General features: G+C 47.1%; 1 protein-coding gene across 1 annotated transcript in view; it reads left to right on the top strand.

Annotated features, from left to right (window-relative positions):
- SULF2 (sulfatase 2) overlaps positions 1-24,520 on the top strand; it is a 123,931-nt gene that overhangs the window by 43,974 nt on the left and 55,437 nt on the right. Inside the window, exon 3 of the mRNA XM_052650499.1 lies at positions 4,383-4,622. Coding sequence (XP_052506459.1) covers positions 4,383-4,622 — 240 coding nt within the window. The remainder of the gene's footprint in view (positions 1-4,382; positions 4,623-24,520) is intronic.

Here is a 24,520-nt window from a genome sequence, read left to right as displayed (position 1 = left end):
CTGGAAAAACCATAGCTTTGACTAGATGGACCTTTGTTGGCAAAGTAATGTCTCTGCTTTTTAATATGCTGTCTAGGTTGGTCATAGCTTTTCTTCCAAGGAGCAAGTGTCTTTTAATTTCATGGCTGCAGTCACCATCTGCAGTCATTTTAGAGTCCAAGAAAATAAAGTCTGTCACTGTTTCCATTGTTTTTCCATCTGTTTTCCATGAAGTGATGAGACCAGATGCCATGATCTTAGTTTTCTAAATGTTAAGTTTTAAGCCAACTTTTTAACTCTCCTCTTTCACTTTCATTAAGAGGCTCTTTAGTTCTTCTTCACTTTCTGCCATAAGGGTAGTGTCATCTGCATATCTGAGGTTATTGATATTAAGCGTTTCTCATGATGTGCTCTGCATATAAGTTAAATAAGCAGGGTGGCAATTTACAGCCTTGACGTACTCCTTTTCCTATTTGGAACCAGTCTGTTCCATGTCCAGTTCTAACTTGCTTCCTGACCTGCATACAGGTTTCTCAAGAGGCAGGTCAGGTGGTCTGATATTCCCATCTCTTTCAGAATTTTCCACAGTTTATTGTGATCCACACAGTCAAAGGCTTTGGCATAGTCAATAAAGCAGAAGTAGATGTTTTTCTGGAACTCTCTTGCTTTTTTGATGATCCAGCGGATGTTGGCAACTTGATCTCTGGTTCCTCTGCCTTTACTAAATCCAGCTTGAACATCTGGAACTTCACGGTTCACATACTACTGAAGCCGGATTTGAAGAATTTTGAGCATTACTTTGCTACCGTATGAGATGAGGGCAATTGTGCGGTAGTTTGAGCATTCTTTGGCATTGTCTTTCTTTGAGATTGGAATGAAAACTGACCTTTTCCAGTCCTGTGGCCACTACTGAGCTTTCCAAATTTGCTGGCATATTGAGTGTAGCACTTTCACAGCATCATCTTTTAGGATTCGAAATAGCTCAACTGGAATTCCATCACCTCCACTAGCTTTGTTCGTAGTGATGCTTCCCAAGGCCCATCTGACCGCATTCCAGGATGTCTGGCTCTAGTTGAGTGATCACACCATTGTAGTTATCAAGGTCATGAAGATCTTTTTGTATAGTTCTTCTGTGTATTCTTGCCACCTCTTCTTAATATCTTCTGCTTCGGTTTGGTCCGTACCATTTCTGTCCATTATTGTGCCTATCTTTGCATGAAATGTTCCCTTGATATCTAAGTTTCTTGAAGAGATCTCTCGTCTTTCCCATTCTATTGTTTTCCTCTATTTCTTTGCATTGATCGCTGAGGAAGGCTTTCTTATCTCTCCTTGCTATTCTTTGGAACTCTGCATTCAAATGGGTATATCTTTTCTCCATTGCCTTTAGCTTCTCTTCTTTTCTCAGCTATTTGTAAGACCTCCTCAGACAACCATTTAGAGTTTTTGCATTTCTTTTTCTTGGGGATAGTGTTGATCACTGCCTCCTGTACAATGTCATGAACCTTTGTTCATAATTCTTCGGGCACCCTCTATCAGATCTAATCCCTTGAATCTATTTCTCACTTCCACTGTATAATCATAAGGGATTTGATTTAGGTCATACCTGAATGGTCTAGTGGTTTTCTCTACTTTCTTCAATTTCAGTCTGAATTTGGCAATAAGGAGTTCATGATCTGAGCCACAGTCAGCTCCTGGTCTTGTTTTTGCTGACTGTATAGAGCTTCTCCATCTCTGGCTGCAAAGAATATAGTCAATCTGATTTTGGTATTGACCATCTGGTGATGTCCATGTGTAGAGTCTTCTCTTGTGTTGTTGGAAGAGGGTGATTGCTATCACCAGTGCATTCTCTTTGCAAAACTCTGTTAGCCTTTGCCCTGCTTCATTCTGTACTCCAAGGCCAAATTTGCCTGTTACTCTGGGTGTCTCTTGACTTCCTACTTTTGGAAGTCAGTGGCAAGGATACACAGAAGAAGAGGTGGCAAGAATATACAGAAGGATAGATGAGGTCAAAGAAATGTGGAGGTGGGTGGGCAGGAAAGGCTGATCTAGAAGGGTCTTCAGTTCAGTTCAGTCGCTCAGTCGTGTCTGACTCTTTGCGACCCCATGAATCGCAGCACGCCAGGCCTCCCTGTCCATCACCAACTCCCGGAGTTCACTGACTCACATCCATCAAGTCAGTGATGCCATCCAGCCATCTCATCCTCTGTCGTCCCCTTCTCCTCCTGCCCCCAATCCCTCCCACCATCAGAGTCTTTTCCAATGAGTCAGCTCTTCGCATGAGGTGGCCAAAGTACTGGAGTTTCAGCTTTAGCATCATTCCCTCCAAAGAACACCGAGGGCTGATCTCCTTCAGAATGGACTGGTTGGATCTCCTTGCAGTCCAAGGGACTCTCAAGAGTCTTAGACCCCCAGTAAAGAACTGGTGTTTTCTTCTGAGTGTGAAGGGAAGCTGCTAGATGATTTGAAGCAGTGAACAGACATGATCTGTGTTTTCCCTGGGAAAGCTTGAGCTGTCTCCTTACCTGTTTGGGTAGAGGAGCCACGTAAATCTCTTTTTCCCTCTTTGGGGACAGAGTGCCGAGGCGGGTCTGATGTGCTCTTCTCAAGTCTCTGGGGGTTGTGGCCCCAGCAAGACCCTCAGACCCCGGGTGGACCCTGGATTGGCTTCCTGCTGCTGTCCTAACAAACTGCACAAACTGGGTGGCTTAAAACAACAGAAATTTACTGCCTCATCGCTGTGGAGACAGAAGTTGGCAGTCACAGTGTCAGCAGGGCTGTGATCCCTCCAGAGGCTCTAGGGGTGAATCCTTCTCTGCTCACCCAGCTCCTGGAGGCCCGAGGAGTTCCTTGGAGGGATATCCATGCCTCCTTCCCATCTCTCCTCCATCTTCACATGGCCTTCCCCTCCATGTCTGTGTGCCTTCCTCCTTCTGTCTCTTGGAAGGACAATTGTCCTTGGATTTAGGTCCCACATCCTCACCAATCTCAGCTCAATATGTTTTAGTACCTCTGCAGAGACCCTTTGTCTAAATTAGATCCCATTCACAGGAGACTGGACATAGGACAGGAACATATATTTTGGCCGGGGTGGGGGGGGGTGGGCATCATTCAACCCACCATAGACCTTAAGTACTACAAGGAAAAGAAAAAAACTGAGGCTAGCCTTAGAAGGAAGAGAAAAAGGATTTCCATGAAACCGCCTATGTGTCTGGGTGCCGGCCGGGTTATGCGATTACACGTCCATTCTTCTTCACACGTGTGTTGAGTGCCCACTGTGTGTTACATGCTATGGGGCACTGAACGAGGCGCAGTCTTTGCACGCCTGGAGCCCTCGGTAGAGCGGACAGTGTGCAGGCACTGGCGCACAGTAGGGTTTTCACATAAACTCCTTTCCGTCCTGCACCTTACTCTGCTCACAGCTTCATTGAGAAACAAGAACAGGCCTGAGTGGGATCACCATTCCTAGTGGTTTATTGTACCTCATGTGTCGTAAGAGCTCAAGGGAGTCAGAAGCCACACCGATCCCAGGGAGGGGTGGCTGCAGTGATGAGTGAGATGTGCAGGGTGGTGGGGAGTGGGTTCCAAGCTGGAAGGACAAGGTGGACAAAGGCAGCCACCACGGGTTGTGACTGACACAGAGCGTTTCAGCAGAGACGAGATGTATTTAGAGAGAAGGCGGGTGGGGGTTGCCAGGTTGGCATGATCAGATTTCATTAAGAGGGAACAGTTCTTGGGAAAGTTCCAAATGAAACAAGGTATAATCTTCTCTCTGTTTACACATTGGTTGCTTTCCAAAAAAAAAAAAAAAATCAGTGTATATTAATACCCTGCAAAAAAAAAGATGTTCTGTTTATATGCAAGGCAAAGTTCTTTACTAGGCTCAGATAACTTATGAACAGGTTTTTACCTACCTGCCCCTATGAATGCCAGTGGAACCAGGGGCTGGCAGAGTACTTCCTCATTGCACTGTGGTCTGAAAGTGAAAAAAAAAAGTGAAAGTGAAGTTGCTCAGTCTATCCCACTCTTTGTGACCCCATGGATTTTAGCCTACGAGGCAGGCTCCTCCATCCATGAAATTCTCCAGGCAAGAGTTCCAGAGTGGGTTGCCATTTCCTTCTCCAGGGGATCTTCCTGACCAAGGGATCAAACCCGGGTCTCCCACATTGTAGGCGGACGCTTCACCGTCTGAGCCACCAGGGAAGTGTTGTGGGCGGCTGCCCACAAATGCCAAGAGTGCCCCCCAGCCTGCCCCTGGAGATTTCCAAAATGCATTCCCCTCCTAGGGGTGTGGGTGCCGCCCTGCTCAGGGCCTCTCAGTGCCCGTCTCTAATTGTTCGGTGCCCGAGTGGGGCGCACTCGCTGGAGATCGGCCGGCCCGCGTCTCACCTCCTCTCTGGTTGCAGGTTCCATGCAGGTGATGAACAAGACGCGGCGCATCATGGAGCAGGGCGGGGCGCACTTCATCAATGCCTTCGTGACCACGCCCATGTGCTGCCCCTCGCGCTCCTCCATCCTCACCGGGAAGTACGTTCACAACCACAACACCTACACCAACAATGAAAACTGCTCCTCGCCCTCCTGGCAGGCACAGCATGAGAGCCGCACCTTTGCCGTGTATCTCAACAGCACGGGCTACCGGACAGGTGAGCCAGGCTGCCGCGGGTGGGCGCATGCGCAGACGGAACCGCCGACGTGGCACCCAGTGCCCTGCCTCGGATCGCTGCCTTTTCCGCTGTGGTCCCTGTGCTGCGGGGTGGGGGAGGTCCCAACAACTTTAATTTAAAAGCTACACCTTGCCTTCTAAATGCGTTAGAAAAATAGATTTATTTGCTTATAGAGGGGCTTGAAAGTGACCTTTTCAATGGAATTTGAGGTGTTTTTTTTAAGTGAGCCGCTTTAAAATTTGAAATACAGTAGAGAGGCCATGAAGTACCCGGGCGGGAGCGTGAGTTCTCTGTGAATTGCGTCATTTAAGCCGCTGGGGACTACTTCATTGAGTTAAGGCCATCAGCATGGAACAAGCTTCCAGAACACTGGGGTGGGGCAAGGGGATTAAAATTGGCGTGGAGGATGGAGAGCCCAGTGCGCGGGGACTGGCTGCTCTGCAGATGACTGTGCGCTGTTCGTCTACACTTGACTGTGCACTGCCCAGGGTGCTCCATCTCCTCTGCCAGTGGGTGCCCACAGTGTTGCATCCTAGGTGGAGACTGAGTGAGACTTCCTGTCTCTTTATCTTGCAGGAGGTACTTTGGTGGGTTCTGGAGACTCACCTGCCTGGCTGGTTGCCTAAGGCAAAGGCACAATTACAGTCGCTTACCTCCAGCAACATTGCAAAATCCTCCAAACTCGATTTAATTTGCTTTAATTTAGAAAAATAAACAAACACTCCCCACCTAGAGTAAGGAGCCAAGGCAGTTGTGAAATCAGATATTGTGACTCGGGTGTCGTAACCCCAGGAAGTTGTGCTCAGGCTACAAGGGACTTGTTTGGGCGGGAGTGACAGAGGGGAACGGATGTCTCCATTTTGTTCATTCATACGTCCACTGAAGACACTTAGATTGTTTCTGTCTCTTGGCTGCTGTAAATAATGTTGCAATGAACATGGGATGCAGGTAGCTTTCAGGTTTGTGTTTTCCTTTTGTTCGAATAGATACTCAAGAGGTGGAATTGCCGGATCATGTGGCAGCTTTATTTTTAGTTTTTGAGGAGCTTCCAAACTGTTTTCCATAATAGCCATACCAATTTACATTCCCACAGTGAACAAGGGTTCCCTTTCCTCCAAATCCTCTCCGACACTTAGTATTCTTTGCCTTTTTGATAACTGGTATTCTAACAGGGAGCCTTCCCAGGTGGCGCTAGTGGTAAAGAACCCACCTGCCAATGCAGGAGACGTAAGAGGTGCAGATTCGATCCCTGGATCGGAAAGGTTCCCTGGAGGAGGGCATGGCAACCCACTCCAGTATTCTTGCCTGGGGAATCCTCCTGAACAGAGGAGCCTGGTGGGCTACAGTCAGACTTACAAAGAGTTGGACGCAACTGAAGCAACTTGGCACACAGCACATTCTAACATATGTGAGGTAATATCTCACTGTGGTTTTGATTTATATCTCCCTGATGCTTAATGATGTGGATTTAGATGTACCTGTTGACCATCTGTATGTCTTCCTTGGAAAAAAATGTCTGTTCAGATCTGTTGCCCCCTTTTTAATTGGATTGTTTTAGTTTTTCCTATTGCGTTGCATGAGTTTTTCTGTATTTTGGATATTAACCCCTTATCAGATGTAATGATCTGCAAGTATTTTCTCTTATTTGGTCGACTGTCTTTTCATTCTGTCGTGCAGTGTTCCTCTGCTGTGTTTGGTGTTGTCCCACTTATTTCCTTCGGTTTTTATTGCCTTTGGTGTCAAATTTTAAAAAAGTCACCACCAAGACCCATATCAAATGATGATTTCACATCATATGTTCCGAGTCTTTAATCCATTTTGAGTCAACTTTGCCTGTGGTGAAAGATAGCAGTTCAGTTTAATTCTTTCACATGTGGCTGTCCAGTTTTCCCACTTCCATTTATTCAAGAGACTCTCCTTTCCCCCAACATATATTCTGGGCTCCTTTGGCATAAATTAACCAACCATATATGCATGGATTTATTTATGGACTTTCTAATCTATTTCATTGATCTATGTCTGTTTTTATGCCAACACCATACTGTTTTGATTACTGTTGCTTTGTGATACGGTTTGAAATCAAGGAACATGATGCTCCAGCTGTGTTCTTATTTCTCAAAATTGCTTTGACTATTTGAGGTCTTCTGTGGTTCCATATAAATTTTAAGATTGTTTTCTGTCTCTGTGAAAAATGCCACTGGATGGTCTAGTGGTTAGGACTCCATACTTCCATTGCTGGGGGCTCAGGTTTCATCCACATAGCACAACCAAAAATGAATAAGTAAACAAGATAAATAAAATTTGTAAATAATAATTTGTTTAATGCCATTGGAAATTTGATAGGGATTGCATTGAATCTGTAGATTGCTTTGGATAGTATTGACTTTTTTCATTTTTTGGCTGCACAAGGTCTTCATTGCTTTTGCACAGGCTTTATCTGGTTGTAGTAAACAGGAGCTACTCTTCATTTCAGTACACAGGCTTCCCACTGCAGTAGCTTCTCGTTGCAGAGTACAGGCTCTGGGCACATGGGCACAGCAGTTGTGACTCATGGGCTCTAGGGCATGTGGGGCTCAGTAATTGTGGCATGCAGACTTGGTGGCTGTGACTCGTGGGTGCTAGAGCGCAGGCTCAGTAATCGTGGTGCATGGGTTTAGTTGCTCCGCAGTATGTGGAATCTTCTTGAACCAGGGATCAAATCGTGTCTCCAGCATTGGCAGATGGTTTCTTATCCACTGTACCACCAGCGAAGTCCTAATATCAACATTTTAACAATATTAATTCTCCCAACCCATGAGCATGGGATACCTTTCCATTTGTCTGTGTCTTCTGTTTCTTGCCTTAACTAAAGTCTTAGATTTTAGTGCAGAAGTCTTTCATCACCTTGGTTAAATTTGTTCCCAGATATTTTATTCTTTTTTATGCAATTGTAAATGGGATTGTTTTATTAATTTATCTTCCTGATAGCTTGTTATTAATGTATAGAAACTCAACAGACTTTTGTGTATTGATTTTGTATCCTGCAACTTTACTGAATTAATTTATTAGTTCTAACAGTTTTGGTGGAGTCTTTAGGGTTTTCTGTGTGTAATGTCATGTCATCTACAAATAGTTTCACTTCTTCCTTTATGACTGGGATGATTTTCTTTCTTTTTTTGCCTCATTGCATTGACTAGGATTTCCAATACAATATGGAATAAAAGTGGTGGCAGTGAGTTCCCTTGTCTCATTCCTGATTTTAGAGGAAAAGTTACCAGTTTTTCACTGTTGAATATGATGTAAGCTATGAGTTTTATTATGTTGATATACGTTCCTCTACAGTCACTTTTTTCAGAGTTTTCCTCATAAATCGTTGTTGAATTTTGTCCAATCCTTTTTCTGAATCTGCTGAGATGATTTTTACCTTTCATTTTTTAATGTGGTGTGCACATTGATTGATTGGGGGATGGCAAACTACCCTTGAATTTCTGGAATAAATCCTGCCTGATCATGATATATAACACCTTTAATGTATTATTGAATTCAGTTTGCTAATATTTTGTTGGAGATTTTTGCATTCTATGTTCATCAGAGCTATTGGCCTGTACTTTTCTTTACTTGTGGTGTCCTTGGCTGATTTTGATATTAGGGTAATGCAGGCCTTATAAGATGAATGTGGAGTTATTCCTTCCTATTCTGGGTTTTGTTTTTTTTTTTTTTTGGAAGAGTTTGAGAAAGGCTGGTATTAATTGTTCTTTGAATTTTTGGTAGAACTCACCTATAAAGCTGTCTATTCCTGGACTTTTGTATTTTGGGAAGTGTTTGATTATTGATTCAACCTTCTTTCTAGCAATTGGTCTGCTCAGATTTCCTATTTCTTTATCAGTCAGTGTTGGTAGGTTATATGTTTCTAGTTACAGTTCTCTAGCTTGTCAGACTTGTTGGCCTATAATTGCTGGTGGTAGTCTTTCATGGTCCCTTGTATTTTTGTCAGTTGTAATGTCTCCCTTTTTATTTGAATTCTCTCTCTTTTTCTTCCTGGTGAGTCTAGCTAAAAGTTTTACCAATTTTGTTTATCTTTTCAAAGAACCGGTTTGTGTTTCCATTGATCTTTCGCATTGTCTTTTTCGTCTCTATATTTCATTTATTTTTGCCATAATCTCTATTGTTTCTTTCCTTCTACTGACTTTGGTCTTTGTTCTTTTTCCGGTTCCTTGAATTGTAAAGTTTAGGCTATTTATTTGAGACTTTTTCTCGTTTCTTGATGTCGGCGTTTATCGCTTAGAACTTATTTTGCCGCATCCTGTATGTTTCAGTGTGTTGTATTTTCATTTTCATTTGCCTCAAGTTACTTTTTTTAAGTTCTTTTGATTTCTTTAACTGATTTGTTGTGCAGTACCCTGTATTAGCATGTTGTTTAGTCTCCATGTATTTGTGAATTTTCCAGTTTTCTTCTTGTAACTGATTTCTAGTTTCATACCATTCTGTGTGACAAAGGTGCTTGATAAAATTTCAGTTTTCATAAATTTATTAAGATTTGTTTTCTGGCCTAACATGTGATCTACCCTGGAGAATGCTTCCTGTTCACTTGAAAAGAACGTGTATTCTGTTGCTTTTCGATGGACCATTCTGTGCATGTGTGCTAAGTCTATCTGGTTGACGTATCATTTTAGACCTGTGTTTCCCTATTGACTTTCTCTCTGGATGATCTATCCGTTGATGAAAGTGGGGTATGAAAGTCCCCGCTATTATTCTGTTGCTGTCTATTTCTCCCTTGGAGTCTATTAATACTTTGTTTTATATGTTTAGTGAAAGTGAAGTCGCTCAGTCGTGTCCAACTCTTTGCGACCCTATGGACTGCAGCCTACTGGGCTTCTCCGTCCATGGGATTTTCCAGGCAAGAGTCCTGGAGTAGGGTGCCTTTTCCTTCTCCATTATATGTTTAGGTTTGTATGCTTAGGTGCTCTTAAATTGGTCAGAGACTCAGCTGCTTTCTGTTTCTCCTTATCTCCCACTAATGAGAAGCAAAGTCACATGGCAAAAGAGTCTGGGAAGTGTAGCCTTTGTTCTGGGTGGCCGTTTGGCCAGCTAAAAATTCTGTTACTATGGGAGAAAAAGAAAAAGAATACCAAGGGAAGGTTAAAGCTACAACCTCAATAATAGTTCTCAAGTCATTGGTATATGTAATACTGTCTTGAATAAAAGAGGTTAGCTGGAATTGTAGAAGACTGAAACCAGAAAAAAAGCCTTCTTTAAGTGGACCAACAGTTCAACTAAACAGAACTTTTAATGTATTTAGTTAAGTATTTTATCTTGAAAAAGTGAAAATACACAATTTTGAAAAATAACCTTATTCTGCGTTATAGTCTAACAGTATTTAACAAAGGTTATGTTATAATTGTGGTTAGGTTATGGGTTGATTCTTTAATTAGATGAATCGAAATGTCAATTAGAGGCAGGGAGGGGATAATTTGTTAAACAAATTTAAATGATAGCACCATTTGGTATCCTTTATGTCACCTTCTATTTTCACAGCAAATCATACAGAGTCATTTTTGCAAATGTATTTGAGGATTTAATGAGTTTTCCCTTCCCTGGTGGCTCAGCTGGTAAAGAATTCGCCTACAATGCAGGAGACCTGGGTTCGATCCCTGGGTTGGGAAGATCCCCTGGAGAAGGAAATGGCTACCCACTCCAGTACTCTGGCCTGGAGAATTCCATGGACTGGATATTCCATGGGATTGCAAGAGTCGGACATGACTGAGAGACTTTCACTTTCAGTTTTTTCTCTTAATCCCTTGACGTGTGAGTCTTCCCTCTGAAATACTGATTCCCTCATCATCATTTTCATGGTTTCTTCTTCAGCTATCTCGAAGACCAGATTATTGTTTGTCAATGGATTCACACATGCTTCAGGCTGTCCTCCAGCATCGCTTTAATTAATTTCTCAAAACCTTGCATCTTTCACAAGATTTGCGATTTCATTTTACCATCATCTTGCTTTGTGTTTCCCTGTGTTTGCAGTAGAGATTGACAAAGGATGAAGCGAGAGGTGCTAAGTTTAAGCAGAACAGATATAAATTTGTTCATGGATATTTCTGTGTGCTGGCTTCCTCTCACTTTGGGGACTTGGATCTCAAATATAAACACACTTGAAAGGATGAATTGTATCTTCAGTTTTTTCAAAATGTACTTAGTCATCTATTTTAGCACACTTCAGCTACCCTGACTGTGCTCACTTACATACACACCAGCTAAAGTTATACTGTCCTTAGAATGAGACGCCTCCAGGTCTTTGCCGAGCAGTTGAGAGCGGGGACTCTGCCTGAGTTCAAATGTGGGCTCTACCGCTGACTAGCTGAGTGAATTGGAATAAATTATTTAACTATGCCTTGGTTACTTCAAGGGATAATAATGTTACTTAGCTCATAGGGTTTTGTGAGGATTAAATGTGTTAGAATAGTGATACATAGTAAACACTGAAGACACATTGGTGGGACTTCCCTGGCAGTCCAATAGTTAGGACTCTGTGTTTCCACTACAGAGGGCATGGGTTTGATCCCTGGTCAGGGAACTAAGATCCTGCATGCCGCAGGATGGGACCAAAAAGAAAAAAAGGAACATTAACAATGATAAACACAGCCTCACAGAACCCACCCCAGACCAATGTTCAGATGAATGTCACACAGCGTAAGACCGTGTAATAGAAATAAGTTATACCCGTGAATCGAAGGTAGCAGCACATGCTCAGCCTCTCTGGAAATCAGTGAAACACAGGTTTAGCCAGCAGTGCGTTATCACCACAGCAAACATCTCCAGGTCCTGTCACCCCAAAAGGTGGTGAGGAGGTGGAAAGACAGGAAGAGAGAGGTGGGAATGCACATTAGCACCTATACGCTGAAGAGCAGTTTGGTGGGTTTTGGCAAAGTTGAAGAGGCGTCTCCTTCCTTTCAGCAGCTCTCTGGTTCTGCAGCCCTCAATTCTGAGGAGGAAGTATTTGAGTTCTGCTTGAGCAGGGAGAGGGTACTTCTTGGCAATGCTTGTGGCTGGTAAATGGCCATCAGATCCAAAGAACAGAAAGCCCCCAACTCCCAAATAATTTTGACACGATATTGACCTTTGTGCTCCCTAAACCAGAAAGGGGCTTCTCAGGTGGCTCAGGGGTAAAGACTCTGCCTGGCAATGCAGGAGACAAAACAGATGTGGGTTCAGTCCCTGGGCTGAGAAGATCCCCTGGAGGAGGCAATGGCAACCCACTCCAGTATCCTTGCCTGGAAAAGTCCCATGGACAGGGGAGCCTGGTGGGCTATAGTCCATAGGGTTGCAAAGAGTCAGACACGGCTGAGCACAGCATACAAACCAAAAAGATGCAGGAGAACTTTCGACACAGGCAGATCCTGGGCTTCGACAGTGTCATCATTTTATCATAAGGCCTGAGGTCTCAAGATGTGGTTGGCTCTGGGAGGGGCCACCTACCTCTCCTTTGCACGATACACTAGCGTTCAGCAGGATCTTCTCCCAGAATGCCCAAGCAGCGAGAGTCTTTCTGATTGGACCAACTTGAGTCACATGCCAAGCCCCGAACCAGTCACCATGGAGAGCAGATGCCCTGCCAGTCGGCTTAGCCCACATCAGCTGGTCCTGGAGCAGCAGATGGAGTCAGTGTGCCCCGGCACCTGTGTCCCCAAATAGAAATCAAGGGCCATTGGGTAGGATAAAGGGGAAGCACGCACGGCAGTGGCATTCCTGAACTTCCAGCCTGCCTTGGGCAAAACAGCAACGACCAATGGGGAGAAATAAACACCCCTTCTGGATCTTTCTGATGAATTAGATCAGAATGCCCGTTTTCTTCTCATTAGGGTACTGCTTTCTCATTCCCCGTTGCCATCTGAGCCTGGCAATTTGGAAGCCGTTCCCCCGCCCAGCTCCTGCCATCTGGTACAGACTTGTAGAGACGCGAGCACTGGTGCTTGAGCCTCCCACCCCTCCCTCGTCATGTTCTAGAACATGCCGTGGGAGGAGGGGAACAACCCCCTCATGACCAGCCCCAGCTGTGCCGGGGCTCCTGGCGCACTCCAATTCTTTTCATTCTTCTCCAACAAAACTGGATAGGGGAGGTCAGCCGGGGACCTAGACTGCTTGGCTCTCAGCCACTCTGCTTGGCAGCCACCCTCACTTGGGGCAGGTGGGGGGCTCAGTGCCATGATGCCCACTGTGGCAGGACACCTGGGGCGTTGGTGGAGGCTGGAGCATCCCCCAGACACAGGAGGTGGAAAGACAGCTGCTGAGTATTTGGGCATCCCTGACAGAGACTCCCTGCTGGTGTGTAAAGGGGTGTGTGTGTGTGAGAGAGAGAGCAAGCTAGGGAAAGAAGAAGAGAGACAAAGAGAGACTTCTTTTTTTCCCTGATGTGGTTTTAGGGCCATAAAGACGTGCGAGCTGGTGTTTTTCTGTGAAATAATCCTCTCCCCTCCCTCTTTCCATCACCCGGTTTTGATCTGCTTTTAGCCTCTTGCCCTGAAACCCACACGCCAGCCTCCAGCTGCCTGCCCGCCATCTGCCTGTGGATGTCACCCCGGCACGTCGAACCTGGCATGTCCAGACTGACTTCCTGACCCTGTGCCTCCCTCCCAGGCACCTCTCTCAGTCTTCCCCTTGGCGGTTCCAGTCGCTTGGGCCAAAACTTGAATGTCTTGTTTTCTTTCTTCCTTTCACACTCAGCAAATCCCATCAACTCTCCCTTCAAAATAGAGCAGAACCCCTCTGGCGCCATCACCCATATCTAAGCCTCCTGGGTTCCATTCTCACCTGCCCCAGCTTTCTCCTCTCTGGCCTCCCTGCCTCCTATCTCGCCCCACGAGGGTCTATTCTCACAGCAACCAGAGACGTGCTATCGACCTTCATCAGCTCCTGACCCACCCCACTCACTCAGGGTGGGGGCTCCCACAGGCACCTCAGGGTCCTAATGGTCTGCCCCTATCTCCCTCACCTCCTGACCACCTCACCTCCTGTTCTCGCCTTCAGTCACTTCCCTCCTTCCTGTGCCTCAAGTGAAAAGTGAAAGTGAAAGTCACTCAGTTGTGTCCTCTTTGCGACCCCCTGGACTATACAGTCCATGGAATTCTCCAGGCCAGAATACTGGAGTGGGTAGCCTTTCCCTTCTCCGGGGGATCTTCCTAACCCAGGGATCAAACCCAGGTCTCCCGCATTGCGGGCAGATTCTTTACCAGCTGAGCCACCAGGGAAGCCCAAGAATACTGGCGTGGGTAGCCTATCCCTTCTCCAGGGGATCTTCCTAACCCAGGCATCGAACCCAGGTCTCCCGCATTGCAGGCAGATTCTTTACCAGCTAAGCCACCAGGGAAGCCCCCTGTTCCTGAAACCATCCAGTAACTCCTGGCCCATTCCCATCTCGGGGCCTCAGCACTTTTTCCTTCTCTGGAGACTTCCTCCCCTCACATCTGCATGGCTGCCACTCACTTTCCTGAGACCATCATTCAGGTATCACCTCCTCAGGGAAGCCCTCCTTGATTACCCATCCAGCAGCGGTTCCCCTTCCTCCTTTATCCCCTCACCCTGCTTTTTTAAGTCAGAGTCCTTGTTGCCACTTCACATATATTGGAACGCTGACTGTCCAGTTTCCCTTGTGAAGTTCTATCCCCTGCCCACTTGGGGTTCTCCTTGCCCTGGTTCCTGCTTTATCCGCCTCCCCGGTCCTTTCACTGCTGAGGATGCACTTTGCCACTGATGTGGTTGCTTGTGACCCTTCTAAACCGTCAGCTCCCTGGAAGCAGGGACGTGTGTTCTGCCCTCCCCTGCGTGCCCGTGCTGAACGCGGGCTGTCCTGTAGTAGCTGCTCATTGAATACCGCAGGACGAGTGGGTGAATCTATATTCCGTCCAGACCCGGCCACCCCCCTTCCGACCGTCTGGCCTATTTTCTATGCTCCGTTCTCCTCTCCCGCATCTCTCCTCCCCACCCCCGCTCCTGCCATCTCAGCCTCCCCTGCACAGAGGAGAAAGGACTTAGCTTCTTCCTGGGACGCCTGCGGCGCCGGGTGCAGCTGTCAGGCCTTCACAATGGCCGCCTTCTCTTGGCTTGGCCTTCCTCCTGGGTTTGCTCTCTGCTCTCTTCCTCTCCCCCGAGTGCACACACAGCTCTCTTCTTCCCTTCGTCCAGATGCCCCCTCCACCCCCTTGCCCGCCCCTTCTCCAGCCTGTTGGGGGACAGCAGAGCATCTGCGTTTGGCCCGGGAAGGAGGCCCCCCCTTAAGAAGCAGGGCGGCCTTGCCTCAGGAGGCGCCATAACCCACCATCCCCACCGTGAAAGCCGGGCATCGGTGGGGGTAGAGCAGTCTCGTCCTGCGGGTACAGATGCATCCCGGGCACATACACCTTCAAGCTGTCTCCATCCCTGGGAGATGGTGAAGGACTGGGAGGCCTGGCGTGCTTCAGACCATGGGGTTGCAAAGAGTCACACACGACTTAGCAATTGAACAACAACAGTCTTTTTTTTAAACTCCAGTGTAATAGACAGTCCCTTCCTCCAAGACCTTCAGACTTCAAAACAAGGAAAACATGGGTGCAGGAGTCCAGAGACTGAGGCTCTGCTTCTGACTCCTCTGTGACCTTGAGCTGAGACCCGCCCCCTCTGGGTCTCAGTTTCCCCATCAGAGCAGGGGAGCTGCCACATCCATGTGTAAATTACTTGGTCCCTTTGCTGTGATTCCACCCTCAGGGTCATGGGACCAGTGCCCACAGACTTGGGAGGAGAGCTGCCCCAGGCCACTGGAGGAAAGAGGAGGCAGATGGCCACACTTCTCCTCGACTTTTCAGAAACTGGGTGTGAGGCAAGATTTCTACACTTGGATCTCCCTGTGTCCCAGCCCATTAGCCCGAATATTCATTTCCTGTGGCTGCTGTAACAAAAGTGCCACAGCCTGGGTGGCTTCAAACCAGAAATGTATTCTCTCACAGTTCTGGTGGCCAGAAGTTCAGGCTCACATGTCAGCATGGCTCGGCTCCCTCTAAAGCCTCCCCGGGAGGATCCTTCCTTGCCTATTCTGGCTTCTGGTGGATGCCAGCGAGCCCTGGCAGTCCTTGTCTTGTAGCCGCATCCTTCCCATGTCTGCCTCCCTGTTGGCATGGCCACCTCCATGTGGGCCCTCTCTTTACGTGGCCTTCTCCTCTCTGCGCGTCTGCACCCAAATTTCCCTCTTCTCTAAGGACCCCAGTCTCCAGATGAGAGCCCGCCCTAATCCACTGTGACCTCATCTTAACTTGATGACATCTGCAGAGACCATATTTCAAGAGTCTCCTTCATGAGAACCCAGGGTTAGAACTCAAACATGTATTTTGGGGGACCACAGTCCAAACCACACCGGCTGGGTTCTTTCCCACAGACCGCTTTATTTAATCCTCAAGGATGCATTAACCTCCATTTGGGCTGCAGTCTTAACGTTCAGCTGGAGCTAACTCTGCAGGCCATCAGGGATGCTCAGCAGCCAGCTGCCTCTCCACGCCACATGGGCTGCGGGCCTAAGCCCCAGGCCGTGTGTCACCCAGCCAGTCAGCAACACACGGAGGTCATTGAGTCAACCTCGGAAGTCAAAACAGAAAAGAAAGTGTTAGTCACTAAGTCATGTCTGACTCTTTGTGACCCCATGGACTGTAGCCCACCAGGCTCTTCTATCCATGGGATTTCCTGGGCAAGAATACTGGAGTGGGTTGCCATTTCCTTCTCCAGGGGATCTTCCCGACCCAGGGATCGAACCCAGGTCTCCCACAGTGCAGGCAGCTTCTTTACCGTCTGAGCCACCAGGTGAGAGGAAGGGTGACTGTGATAGGTGAATATATAACTCTGTCCACCTAGAGCCTCAAGGGGCCACAAGGGAGTTTGCAGGGTGTGACCTTTGCAGGCACCTCCCCAGGCCTAACTGCCAGTCCCCTGGACGTTCTGGGGGGTTCAGACTAGAGCTAATATGGCAGCCACTCACCACCAGGAGCTACTTAACTTTCTATTAGTTAAAAATAAACCAGATTTTAAATCCCATTTCTCCATTGCACTAGCCACGTTTGAAGTGCCTCTGTAGACACACATAGGTGCCAGATGGGATGGTGCAGATTACGGACTGTTTCCATCACTGCACAGTGCTCTATGGGTCTGGAGAGCCTCAGAATAGAGTGTAACTCAAGCAAAATCCCTCTGGGAAGAGGGCACAAGCCTTTGGGAATATGATCATTACAGCAACCAAAGTAGAAACAAAACCGAAAAGTGCAGGTGGTTACGATGCAGCGTTTACCACGCCCAGACCTTGTGGCGGGTGTTTGACGTCAGTCCCCCACTCCATCCTCACACGAGCCTGTGGTATAGCTGTGCCCCCTCCTACTGCCGCAGTCCTCCCCTTGGACCCCGAGCCCGGGGCTCCAGTTTCTGTACCTGCATCTCCAAGCCTTTGCAGCCATCTGTGGCTGTGTCATAGGTCAGGGTCAGAACCAGCCACACAGGACGCTCCATCCTGGAGCCGGTGGGTCCCACCTGTCCACAATAAGACAGGTTCTTATTTTCTCAGCATCTGGCACATCTGATTTGTTGGAAGTGGGGTATCCAGATTTTTACTGAAATTGCTGAGATTTCTCATGTGGATTATTCAGTCTACTTTCTAAAAGATTAAAAACACCAGGCAGGCCCACAGCAAACATAACGTGTGTGATGGATTCAACCCACAGGCCACCACGTTTGCAAACTTTTTTCTAACGTGGTGGTTCTCAAGGAGGCACACCTCCCAGCAGGGCTTCGCATCTGTGGAGGCATTTCCAGTGGTGGTAAAAGTGAGGGATGCTGCTGGCCTCCGGGACCAGGGATCGTTGACGTCCTGCTCTGCGCAGGAGAGACCCGTGCAGCCCCTGAATTGTCTTGCCTTCCATGTGGCTTCTCAGTCTTCCACCAAATCATTATGTGAGTGGGCTCTTTGATAGTTATTGTTCCCTGAGACTTGTCTGGAAGTTCATTTTATGTAAAAGCACTGAAAGGGGTTTTGCACAGTTTTAATACCTTCTGAATTTTCCAGGAACGTGAGGATGAGTCAGTGGGGCGTATATTATACGTGAATGCAGAACTTTTTCCAGAGTTTCCCCCTTGCTGGCAGTCTCACCGATGGCAGGGCCGCGTCAAGCACGCGCCTTGCCATCCCGCCCAGTTTGTGAGTGTGCCTGTCACACTCCCCTGAGTCTAGGCTCACACGTCTGACTGCTCCATCCTGCCTCCTTGATGGAGGTGATCGAAAATTCATGCTGAAAACTTTCTTTATTATAAACTGACCTCCTTTTTTTCTTGTGGATTGTGATTGGAACATTATATTGATTTTTTTTTTGAAATGATGTATGTCTGTAGCTTTTGTTGCCTATAAGTTTCCCTGCAGGAAAATAAGGGAGCATTACAAAATATTTGCCACAGAAGCGGGGCATCAGTCTAATGGTGTAGCAAACAGCTCTTCGAAGGATCAGCTCAGTGTCAGATTCCTCCACGATGATAATTAAATATCCATTGATCGATAGTCTTCCCGGGCCACCTTCTAAAGGTTTCTTATGAATTTCCTCCACTTCCTTTGTCCCATTCTTCTGGACAAAACCATAGTTTATGGCTGACTCCTGTTGAGGTTTGACAGAAAACAACAAAATTCCGTAAAGCAATTATCCTTCAATAAAAAAATTAATTTAAAAAACATAGTTTTTTTTAAATTTAGAGGATAGTTGATTTACAATGTTGCCTTAATGTCTTCTGCAAACTGACTCGGTTACACATACATCTTCCTTTCCATTATGGTTTGTCACAGGATATTGAATATAGTTCCCTGTGTCGTACCGTGGGACCTTGTTTATCCATGCTACATATGACAGTTTGCCTCTGTGGATCCCAAGCTCTCCTTCCTCCTCACCTGTCCCCCTTGGCAACCACAAGTCTCTTCTCTGTAGCTGAGAGTCTGTTTTTGTTCCGTAGTCCTGTTGATTTGTATCATGTTTTAGATTCCATGTGTAAGTGACACTGTGTGATATTTGTCTTTCTGACTTCACCTCGTATGATAGTCTGTAGGTCTGTCCATGTAGCTGCAAGTGGCGTGATTTCATTCTTTCTTATGGCTGAGTAATATCCTGGTGTGTGTATGTTCCACGTCTTCTTTATCCATTCATCTGTTGACGGGCATTTAGGTTGCCTCCACATCTTGGCTGTTGTAAATAATGCTGCTGTGAAGGTAAGGTGCATGTATCTTTCTGAATTAGAGTTTCTTCTGGGTATATGCCCAGGAGTGGGATTGCTGAATCATATGGCAACTCTACGTTTAGTTGTCTGAGAAACCTCCATGCTGTTCTCCATGGCGGCGGCTGTACCGATTCCCATTCCCACCAGCATTTAGGAGGGCTCCCCTCGGCAGCCTCTGTTACTGGTGGACTTCTTTTCCTGTTAATTCTGGCTGCACTGGGTCTTCCTGGTGGCTCTCCTCTAGTTGTGGCGCACGGACTCTAGAGCTCGAGCACTCAGTAGTGGCGGCGTGACGGCTTAGTTGCCCCACAACGAATCTGCGTGCCCTGCACTGCAAGGCAGATTCTGAACCATTGGACCACCAAGAGGGTCCCATGTGTAGATTTCTTAATGATGGCCATTTTGACTGGTGTGAGGTGGTGGAGGAGAAGGGAACAACGGAGGATGACATGGTTGGATCACATCACCGACTCTATGGACATGAGTTTGAGCAAGCTCCGGGAGTTGGTGATGGACAGGGAAGCCTGGCATGCTACATTGCATGGGTTGCAAAGAGTCAGACATGACTGAGCAACCGAACTGAGGTGACACCTCATTGTAATTTTGGCTTGCATTTCTCTAATAATTAGTAATGTTGACTATCTTTTCATGTGCCAATTGGCCATCTATAAGTCTCCTTTGGAGAAATGGCAATTTCGGTCTTCAGCCCATTTTTCAATTGGGTTGTTGGTTTTTTGTTGTTGAGTTATATGAGCTGTCTGTATATTTTGGAGATTGAACTCGTCGGTCCCATCATTTGCACATATCTTCTTCCATTTCATAGGCTGTCTTTTCATTCTGCTTGTGGTTTCTTTTGCTGTGCAAAAGCTTGCAAGTTTGATTAGTCTCATTTGTTTATTTTGGTTTTTATTTCAGTTGCCTTGGGAGACTGACTTAAGAAAACATTGGTATGATTTATGTCAGAGAATGAGGACAAAACCATGCTTTAAAAGGACCAGAAGGGAATTCCCTAGTGGTCCACTGGTTAGGACTCTGCTTCCACTGCAGGGGGCATAGGTTTGATCCCTGGTCAGGGAACCAGTATCCTGCATGCCTTGGCATATATGCATTAACTAGCCATGCATGTGTTAGTCTCTCAGTCATGTCTGACTGACTCTTGTGACCCCATGAACTGTAGCCCACCAAGCTCCTCTGTCCATGGAATTCTCCAGGCAAGAATACTGGAGTGGGTAGCCATTCCCTTCTCCAGGGGATCTTCCCAACCCAGGGATTGAACTTGGGGCTTGTGCATTGCAGGCAGATTCTTTGCCATCTGAGCTACCGGGGAAGCCCAAATGCACACATACATACATATTTGCAGATACAGCTCATCCAAATGGCATTAAAACCTGGCCCCAGTGCTGGCTAGTGTGTGCACATGGCACCAAGGGGAGGGGGACGGGCTCGATCCCAGACTAATGAAGTTTCCAGGGAACAGATGGCCCCAGTCCCCATTTGTTGAAGCTGCATGACTGTCCCAGGAAGTGGGTGGATGAGGTCAGCATTTAATTGGAGGCCCAAGCAGCCCCCCCTCCATGCCTCGGCCAGAGCCTTGGGGTCATCTGCAGCCCGGCCATGACCTCACCGAAAGCAGGCCGGCAGAACACAGGGGCTGGTGAAGAGGCATGTAAACAGCATCCCCAGCCCTCCTTCCCTCCAGGTGTCTGCTTGTCCTGCTTCTCCTCAGCGATTTGCCATCCCTCCTCCCCACCTAGCAAGCTAGAGGAGGCTTTGCAAATGGACGTGTGATCATGTGCCTCCCTGCTCCCAACCCTCCACTGGCTGCCCGCACTGCTCACAGCTCCTTGGCCTCTACACCTCTCTGGACACTTCTTCTACCCTTCTCTCTTGCTTTCTCACCACAGTCAGGCCACCGGGGCCTTTCTGCTGGTCCTCAAACAGTCACGGGTCAGACCTGCCCCAAGGCCTTTGCACTTCTGGTGGCTGCTGCCTAGACTGCAGCTCGCAAAACTCAACTCCCTGCCCTCCCTCTCTATTCCTGGCCGTCGCCTTCCATCTCCAGCGTTCCTGCTGCTTTCCTGACCTCCCTGTGTCAGCGAGTCCTGCCCACCCCCATTACCCTCGACCCAGAGAGCCTGCTTCTGTTCTTCAAAGGACTTATCAGCCGCCTTTAAATTATCTCAGGTGCTCTTTTGTTGTTGTAATGGTTGTTTTCTCATGGAAAATCGAAATACTCATTTTCCTGACACATGGTTGTGTTTTGAACGATAATTCACAATGGGGATTATACACCACTTGTGACATGTGTTTTTCAAGAATAATTTACATGCTCAGACGTGCTTTAAGAGTCGTTGCTAAACGTTCATCAGCACTGTGCTGATGCCAGTGAAGCGTTTCTCAGGCTTTCATGGAGATCTGAGTCAAATGGAAAAATCAAAGAATCCCCTGTAGACGCTGCATGAGGTTGTTCTATCTTACTACCAGAAGCCCTGTGGAAATGTGTGTAATGCCTTTGTGTGAAGCTGTGATATAATTTTCTGGTGCTTTATACAACAATATGGATAGTAAAAGTTTTACATTTGCTTAAAAGAGGGAAAAAGTACTGATTTGTTTTCTCACATCAGAGTAGGATTTTGGTTGGTTTTGTTGGTGATGATGACGGTGTGGTGGTGGTTGTTTTATAAAACAGAATAAATCTTTATTACCCAAGAGTCTTGAAAGCCAGATCACATAAAAAGGTACCTCTGTGAGTGTGTTCATGGTGAAAGAAATCAGGTAAAATAATGTTATCCTTGAACTGACAATTGTTTAACCCATATCTCAGGTGTTTTGAACTTATTTCTCGCCTGTTTTGTTCATTGCTATATCTAAGAACAGGTGTTAGGTACCCAGTAAAAATTTGAGTGAATGGATGAGTCTTAGGCATTAGGCTTGAAGTAAGCAGAAAGTGAAAACAAAATGGAATTTTGATTACTCTCTGACTTTCCCAGCATTAAGAAATGTAATTGAAATTAGTTCAGGCAAATTTGGCTGAGTCTTGGTGCTCAAACATTGTCATCAGAACCCTGTCTTTTTGCTGCTTGGATTTACTTTCATTTGGGTTGCTTTTATTCTTAGGAAGGTATGCCTTTGTGATGTCAAGAGCCCCCCTCCCCCCAACTCCCACCCCCTGCCCTCACGTCCCATCTTACCAGGGGAGTGCCCCTGGCTGAAAGAGAGGAACTCTTTCTGATGCTCCAGCGGAAGTCTCAGGGGACGCTTTCATTGGCTCAGCTAGGGTCATATGTTCCTCCATCACCCAGTCACAGAGGCCAGGGGAGATGGGCTACCCTGATTGACCAGGCCCAGATCATGTGCTCAACTCAGGAGCTGGGAGCTAGAGAAAGCCTCACTTGGAACAGGTATCACTAAGAGAGGGAAAATGTTGGTTCCTTCAGAAGCACAGTCACCAAAAGACAGGAGAAGTGGTGCTGAGCAGATAAATAAAACAGAGGTCTGCTCCAGAAACCCAAATCCAGGCTCTGCTTCAAGAGGCAAGTGGAAAGAAGGCCTTTCCCCCGGACCCCAGTTCTCTCTGCTTCCAGCCCAGAATGCCTCCTTCATACATAATCAGGCCCCCACCTTCCTCATGAATTTTCCCATAGCTCTCAGCTCAGCACGATCCCATCTCTGGCATCCAGAACTTTTACAGCATCGATTTATCACTTTGTGCAGCAATCTACATTTGGTATCTTTTCAAAAGCAGAAGAAGGAGATTCATGTAACCTTGCAAGCAGCCCAAAGTTAAAAGGATCCAGTTACAGAAGATCAGAAATGTCCCAGCCCTAAGAGCTTTGGAGCTCTGGGTTTATTTAATGTATTTCTTCCCGGCCCTGCTTCCTCAGCCAATTTATCTGCCAAAAAAACAAAAGACTTCAGCCATGTGGCATTTTGCATCTAATATTTATAGCATTCTAGAGTTTGCAAAAGCTCTTCCTTCTCATTTATCACTTGTTCCTCAGCTGACCCCAGCTCTGCCCCCAGAAGGTAAGTGGGTTTGTTCTCCTCTGCCCCAAAAGCCAAATCACAAATGGCTCTGGTCTCACAACTCAGGGTCCTTCTCCTGATAAGCGGGAATGGGATGGAAATGTGGCCAGGGCCAGCTCAGTCTCTATTCTGCACCCTTAGGACCAAATTTGGGTCTCGCAAAGTGGCAGCCAGCAGCCCAAGTCCACACTCTAACGCTAAATTTATTGTGCTTGAGTTACAAAGTGTTTGTTTTTTTTTTAATGTGGGAATTTCACCCCAAAATCCAGATTTCCAAGCTTTAAAAAAAAAAAAATTAACATGATGATCTTACCAATATTAGCAACATTCCTGAATGATAAGTGTCAGCAGCCCATAGCCCACAGGGGTCTGTCGACTGTTTTTATAAATAAAATTTTATTCAAACACAGTCACTCCCATTCATTTATGTATCGCCTGTGGCTGCTTTCACTCCACAGTAGCAGTGTTGATTCCGCAGCGGGGACCAGAGACCACGGAGCTGAGAAATATTTTCAGTCTGACTCTTTGCAGAAACGGTTTGCTGACCCCCGGGGTGGCAGTAGCCAGCTGTGTTTGTGTCACGCTGTCCCCAGTATTTTAGAATACAGGTCCAGTGAGGGCAACCCACTCCGGTATTCTTGCCTGGGAAATCCCAGGGACAGAGGAGCCCAGCGGGCTACAGTCTATGGGGTCGCAAAGAGTCAGACACGACTCGGCAACTAAACAACAACTGATGTTGCTGTTTAGGGCACATCAGTCCCCAAGTAACAGTCATTTAGGGATAAGAAGTGCTGATTTCTTTCTCATTTGACGGTTTGGCATCGCAGCCCCGGGGTGAGATGGCACACAGGATTCTTACCCAGGCTCCTATCACCTTGCTCCACTGCCCTGGGGAACTAGCCTTGTCCAAAATGACTGCGCGCATCCGCATCCAGCCAGCCAGCAGGAAGTAGAAGATACAGGGGAAGCTCACCCACCTCCTGTAGGGCCTTCACGAGAACTCACACACCACGCCCGTCCACCAAAAGTTGGTCCTGGCCACATCTACCCGCGAGTGAGGCTGAGCCTGTCGAGTCCGTCCTGGCAGCCTTGTGCCAGCTAGCAGTTGGGTTCATGAAGAAGGAGCACACAGACACTGGGCAACACAACAGATGCTGTGACATCTCATCAGCAGGGCCTGAGTCTCCATCCACAGCACACCTCTCCTCCTCTTACTCGGTCCATTGCATTCATTCACGGAGCACAGAATCTTGTTTGCACGTATGTGCCCTGTTGTAAACGGTGTACATTCTCCCCCAGGGGAGAGGAAGAAAGGGAGCTGAAGAACGCCAAGGGCAGAGGAAAGGTTGCAGCAAGGAGTTGCGCACGGTGTGTCCCCTTTTTGCATAAACTGAGTGCATGCTCAGTTGCGTCTGACTCTTGGCAGCCCCAGGGACTGTAGCCCACCAGGCTCCTCTGTCCATGGGATTTTTCAGGCAAAAATACTGGAGTGGGTTGCCATTTCCTCCTCCAGGGGCTCTTCCTGACCCAGGGATCGAACGAGAGTCTCCCGCATTGGCAGGCAGATTCTTTACTAGTGATTGGAAAATAATTGAGCTGAACCTGCTTGAAGG

Source organism: Budorcas taxicolor, chromosome 13 (genome assembly GCF_023091745.1).
Source record: "Budorcas taxicolor isolate Tak-1 chromosome 13, Takin1.1, whole genome shotgun sequence".
Lineage (NCBI taxonomy): Eukaryota > Metazoa > Chordata > Mammalia > Artiodactyla > Bovidae > Budorcas > Budorcas taxicolor.
Note: the sequence above shows the minus strand (reverse complement) of the source record. Positions and strands in the feature narration are given on the sequence as shown.